This window comes from Sitophilus oryzae, unplaced genomic scaffold, assembly GCF_002938485.1.
Source record: "Sitophilus oryzae breed Bouriz unplaced genomic scaffold, Soryzae_2.0 scaffold_1532_pilon_pilon, whole genome shotgun sequence".
NCBI lineage: Eukaryota > Metazoa > Arthropoda > Insecta > Coleoptera > Curculionidae > Sitophilus > Sitophilus oryzae.
The window spans coordinates 1,096,887-1,102,886 of record NW_022146206.1 but is presented as its reverse complement, the minus strand read 5'-3'; the positions used below and the strand labels follow the sequence as shown (position 1 = coordinate 1,102,886).

Genomic DNA, 6,000 nt, shown 5'->3' with positions numbered 1-6,000 from the left:
AGTATACATCCTTGACAAACGCCGCTCAGAATCTTTACTTCATCAGAAAGTTGGTCTTCCACTATAACCTTCGCTGTTTGCCCCCAATAAAGATTTGTTATTATCCTGATATCTCGGCTATCGATATTCATGCCTTTAAGTATTTCAATTAGTCTATGATGTTGAACTTTATTGAAAGCCTTTTCAAACTCTATAAAACACACATACAGGTTCTGATTCATATCAATACATCTCTATGCTAAGACATTTATGCTAAACAGAGCCTCCCTCGTACCCATGCCTCTTCTAAACCCTACTTGGATATCACTGATTTCTGAGTCCACCTTAGCAAAAATTCTATTATAAATAATTCTCAAAAACACTTTCAGTGTGTGACTCATCAGGGCAATTGTTCGATGGTCGGAACATTATTTGGCATTGGGTTTCTTGGGCAACGGTACAAAACTAGACATTAACCAATCCTTTGGTAAGAAACGGCATTTTATAAGAAACACATTTTATGTCCTTGCGACAGCCTGGCAAATGTGCGGTTCTGTGTAATAGGCAATGATAGGTCGTTGACAGAGAGCTTAGCGGAGAGTTCAGTCTCCTAATTGCTAAATATTTTTTAAATGATGGAAGTGGAGAATGTAACCTAAAGATCAGAAGAGGACCACAATAGATCTGAAAATGTCGCAGTAGATCAGACCGATAGCCACCACGAAGAATCTAATCTAATCTAGTCCAAGCATAGTTATAGCAATATTAGAGGTAGGTTCTGTAGGTAATTCCAGGTTCTTGTGTTCCGATTTAAATTAATCTCCACTTGGAAAGCAGAACGGTTCTGGTCCAGTTAGCGAAGTGTTCGCTCCTTTTCTAGCCAGGTCGTGATCAATTGCATTTTCTGCTCTTTTTTTGGATGCCGTCTGACAAAATCTTAACTTTCTTATTGAACAGACTTTATAAACATTATTTTGTGTGCAAGATCTCGCTCATCACTAAATCTTCCTTGACTCGGTGGGCAGACTTTATAAACATTATTTTCATTCTTACCCTTTTCAATAGTAATAAACTATATACCGGGTGGTCCGAACTGTATTGCAAAAACTTCGGCAGCATATTCTGTAGATGAAAATAAATAAAAAAGTTCGTATAAATGTATTTCCTAAAATGCTTAAATTCGAAGATACCGGGGTGTAGAAGTTTCATTTTTATTTCGATTTTTTCCAAATAATTTCAAACGTCAAAAAGTTAAAGTAACGTCAATATTTGGATGAAAATTGGTGTCTGGGAGTTTTTTGACATGAGAAATTTGATTTTTATATCAATATGACTCCGATTTGTAGGGGGCGCCACCTACATGTGTTTAACTGTTTTGAAGAGTAATAACTTTTCGTCCGTACCTCTATAAAACTAGTGAGAGGAAAAATGTACATCTGCGCGACTTTTTACGTAAAAAATGTCTTTTGGTAAAAATCGCTAAGAGCAACCGTTCTCAAGATATTTAGAATCGAAATAGTCAATACATGTCATTATTGAGAAAAAATAAACACGTTGAGAGTAGTTATTTGACTGAAAAATTAAATTTGAGAAATTTTTATTTTCTTAAATTAATCATAATTTTTTTTGCGAAAAAATGATGATAACACAGTTTCTGTTGAACTTTTGACACAAAGCATTTCAAATTTACAATTTCAATCTAAACTATTTAGTCAACATGTTTAATTTATGTCAATGATGACAGGTATTAATAATTTCGATTCCAAATATCTCGAAAACTATTACTTGTAACGATTTTTACCAAGGGATCTTTTCTACGTAGAGAACGTCGTAAATGTATATTCTTTTACTCAGTAGTTTTATACAGGTACGGACAAAAAGTTATTACTCTTTAAACCAGTTAAAACACATATAGGTGGGGCTCGCTACCAAGGCTTTTGAGAAAAAACCAGTAGGAATCATATAGATATCAAAATCAAATTTCTCATATCAAAAAACTCCCAGATGTCAATTTTTATTCAAATATTGACTACTTCAGAAATTATTTGGAAAAAATCAAAATAAAAATGAAATTTCTACACTCTGCATCTCCAAAACTAAGCGTTTTAGGACATACATTTATAGAAACTTTTTTACTTATTTTAATGTGCAGAATATGCTACCGAAGTTTCCGGAATACAATTCGGACCACCCTGTATAAAACAAACATTCCAAAATAAATCTTAGTAAAATATACAGCTGACAATTTCATTAACATTTAGAATGTGCATAGAAAAATTGACTGAAAAGCAAAACGAGTCGCCCCTGAAAGGACGCACCACGTAACCGAGAACGACACAGTGGGCTATTCACCAAAATGCATTTGCGGCCGGTGCCAGGTCTACGGCCGGTCATTCACTTCCAAATTCTGCAACCCGGGCCGGTTCCTACTCATATTTTTCTATCGCTTCCTCTCTGTTCATCTCGCTGGGCCGTCCGTCCCCCGTTAGAAGGAAAGAGAGAGAGGAGAAGAGCTAGAGCCGGAAACATGGGCCAGCAGCAGCAGCAAAAAGACCGCTGCTGCTGCTGCATTCAACCAACGTCTTTTCTTTTGGGTTTTTTTCGGTAATTGCAGCTATACGGACATTTGCTATGCCATTATCGGTAAGACCGCGAGGAATGTTCTCTCTTCTCCGTTCGGTCGACCCTTTCTCTTGGAGCCGGTGATGGATTTTTTACGACCTCCTTCGGCAAAATCCAAACCCGAAATATAAAAGAAGCTTGCGAAGAAAATAAGAATAATACAAAGAAGTATATAAAGCTAAAAAATCGGAGAAGATATGTCTGTCTATATCTATAATGTCTATATGAAATTTCTGGAGTGATTAGTAGCATATTCTAGAGTCATGGCCTAAGCCACTAGATTTATACGGCCTGGTGGTAGAAATATTCTACCACTGATTGTTATCAATCAGTTAGCAATCCTATTCAACTGCACAGGAAGTAAATTATGTCCACTTCTCATTCTTGGATCAGTCTATCTTCTTTATACTTTCCGATCCTCTATGTTACTTCTTCTTCTTCAATCCGCGTTTATCCATTCCTGGAATATGTCCTTCCTATCTTTTTGAGTGTTTCGTTTTTAAAGTTGGAGGCAATACGAATATTGTTATACCTATGCTTGGACTAGAATAGATTTGAGTCTTCGTGGTGGCTATCGGTCTGATCGACTGCGACATTTTCAGATCTATTGTGGTCCTCTTCTGATCTTTAGGTTACGTTCTCCACTTCCGTCCTTTTAAAAATATTTAGCAATTAGGAGACTGAACCCTCCACCTCTGTGAACGACCTATCATTCCTGACAAAAGAAAAATTTTCCTTCTAGAAAAGTTTAACAACACTTAATGCATTGTTTTTATACTTATTGTCAGACATAATTTATGTTTAATACATACCATTTTGCATAGTTGTGTTACCCATTTCATTTGTTTTTTTAATTAATTATGTAGACTGTGTGTGTGTTATGGAATGAATAAGAAACTTGTGTTTTCTAAAAATTATTGTTCTATTATTGTCAAATAACAATTAATTGTAATTTTTGCAAACTTGTAGTTTCATTCTTCCCAAAGTGTCTAACGTAAAAATTAAAAAAAGTATAATAATATTTACAATAATGGACGATTTAGCAAACTTAATATTATGCATTTTTTGCATTTTTTGGTAAAATTTGATGCATTTGAATGCGCATATTATTGCCTTTTTTGTTAGCATTTTTTCCTATATAGAATAGTCTGAATTTTTTATTTGTTATGAATATTTATACTTTTTTTCGTAATTTTAAACAATAATTACAGTTCTTCACCTAGTTCAAAACAATACATTTTTTATACAGGGTGTCCCAGGCTGAGCGTGCATTAGAAGTTTCTAGAGAACCACAATATCCAGATCGGAGATTGTTTGCACATCATTGTTTCACAACGAGATCTATCGATTAAAAATATTTTCAATATGGCGACACTTCCGGAAATACCGGAAGCTGACAGCAACTTTCTTATTTTAAATGAGAGGCTCCATTTTTTATTATATATTTAAATTGTCTGTAAAATTCTATGAATATTTATGTTAAACTGTATATCTAACATTAACCGTTTTTGAGAAAAAAATTATTTAAAATTTTTGGACGAAAAAAACTACCTGTTAAAAAAAATTTGTATAGCCTAAACGTCAAATTTAGTGATTACCACAGCCACTGTGCCAGAAAGAAAAAACGTGGCTATCTACAGGGTCCGGCAATAGTGCGTCGGGCATCTGTAGCTCCTAGAATAAAAAACTTGAGAATTTTGTTTAAGTGCAAACCTAAAGTATGTACCAGGATGTATTTCAAGAAAATATTTTAACTTCTATAGGGTGGCTCAAAAAAGTGTGAGTGGACCTGGATGATTTTTTTTAAATGGAACACCCTGTATATTATTGCATTTTTGGCTTCCTTTCAGATCACTTTACATAACCCTAAGATATGAATAAATATATTTCGATAGTTTCAGAGATATTAAAAAATAAATCAAAAATATATATTTTTCAGCCCTTCTTAAAAAATTATTAAAAATACAGGAACTGTTCTGAAATCAAAACTATATTAGGTATTTACTTTAGATAGTCTGCACTTACTTTGCTATAAATATGAAAATCGTAAATTATACAGGATGTTCAAAATTCTACACCAAACTTTCTAAAATATAAAACAATTTTTCTTCGTTTTTTTCAATGGAACACCCTGTATATTATTTTATCAATAGACGGAGAATTAAAAAATGAACATTTTTTGTATTTAGAGTATTTCAAAATTTTTAACGGTTTCGCAGATATTTGCAGTTTTATATTTCATATGGCATTTTCCACAGTAAATTTTTATCAAAGCCACCCAATGATTTTTCTCTCGTATTTTATCATTGAAAGCGCCATATGAAATAGTACTGCGTGTATCTGCGAAACCATTAAAAATTTTGAAATACTCTAAATACAAAAAATGTTCATTTTTTAATTCTCCGTCTAATAAAAAAATAATATACAGGGTGTTCCATTTAAAAAAAACAAAGAAAAAATATTTTATATTTTAGAAAGTTTGGCGTAGAATATTGAACATCCTGTATGATTTACGATTACCATATTTATAGCAAAGTAAGAACAGACCATCTAAAGTAAATACCTAATATAGTTTTGATTTCAAAACAGTTCTTGTATTTTTAATAATTTTTTTTAGAAGGGCTGAAAAATATACATTTTTGATTTATTTTTTAATATCTCTGATACTATCGAAATATATTTATTCATATCTTAGGGTTATGTAAAGTGATCTGAAAGGAAGCCAAAAATACAATAATATACAGGGTGTTCCATTTAAAAAAAATCATCCAGGTCCACTCACACTTTTTTGAGCCACCCTATAGAAGTTAAAATATTTTCCTGAAATACATCCTGGTACATACTTTAGGTTTGCACTTAAACAAAATTCTCAAGTTTTTTATTCTAATAGCTACAGATGCCCGACGCACTATTGCCGGACCCTGTATTTTAAAAATTAAATTGTTCGAATGTCATATAATAATGGCCGCAGCTGTCATAGAATTGAGCGATTAAAAAATTATCATAAATCATTTGTTTCAAATGGAAACCCACTTTTTTTATTTCACTATTGAAACGGTTTTTCAATTCGTTACTTTTTAACTATACATATACATGTTCTTATACCTAAAATAAATCGTTTAAGATATTTAAGATTGAAAACATATATATTTCTTGATTTTATCTAGCTTCCTTTGACAGCGTCAAACGGTCAGACAATTTATTTCCATCTGTCAAAAAACGAATTTGATTGATTTGAAAATATTTGAATTTCCTATAGTATAAATACTGCCTACCTTAAGAGCTTTAAAAGCGTATTTTTAAAAATATATCTCGTATTTTCGCTCTTTAGTGATATCTAATAGTTGATAGTATTAATAATATTCCGTATGATCGAAAAAAAAACAGCGCAAAGTTGGC

The 6,000-nt window shown here is 32.5% G+C and overlaps 1 protein-coding gene across 1 annotated transcript in view; it reads right to left on the bottom strand.

Annotated features, from left to right (window-relative positions):
• Window positions 1–233: 233 nt before the first annotated feature.
• The window catches only part of LOC115878846, a 28,704-nt gene continuing 22,937 nt past the window's right edge, over window positions 234–6,000 (bottom strand). Inside the window, exon 5 of the mRNA XM_030895464.1 lies at window positions 234–323. Coding sequence (XP_030751324.1) covers window positions 234–323 — 90 coding nt within the window. The remainder of the gene's footprint in view (window positions 324–6,000) is intronic.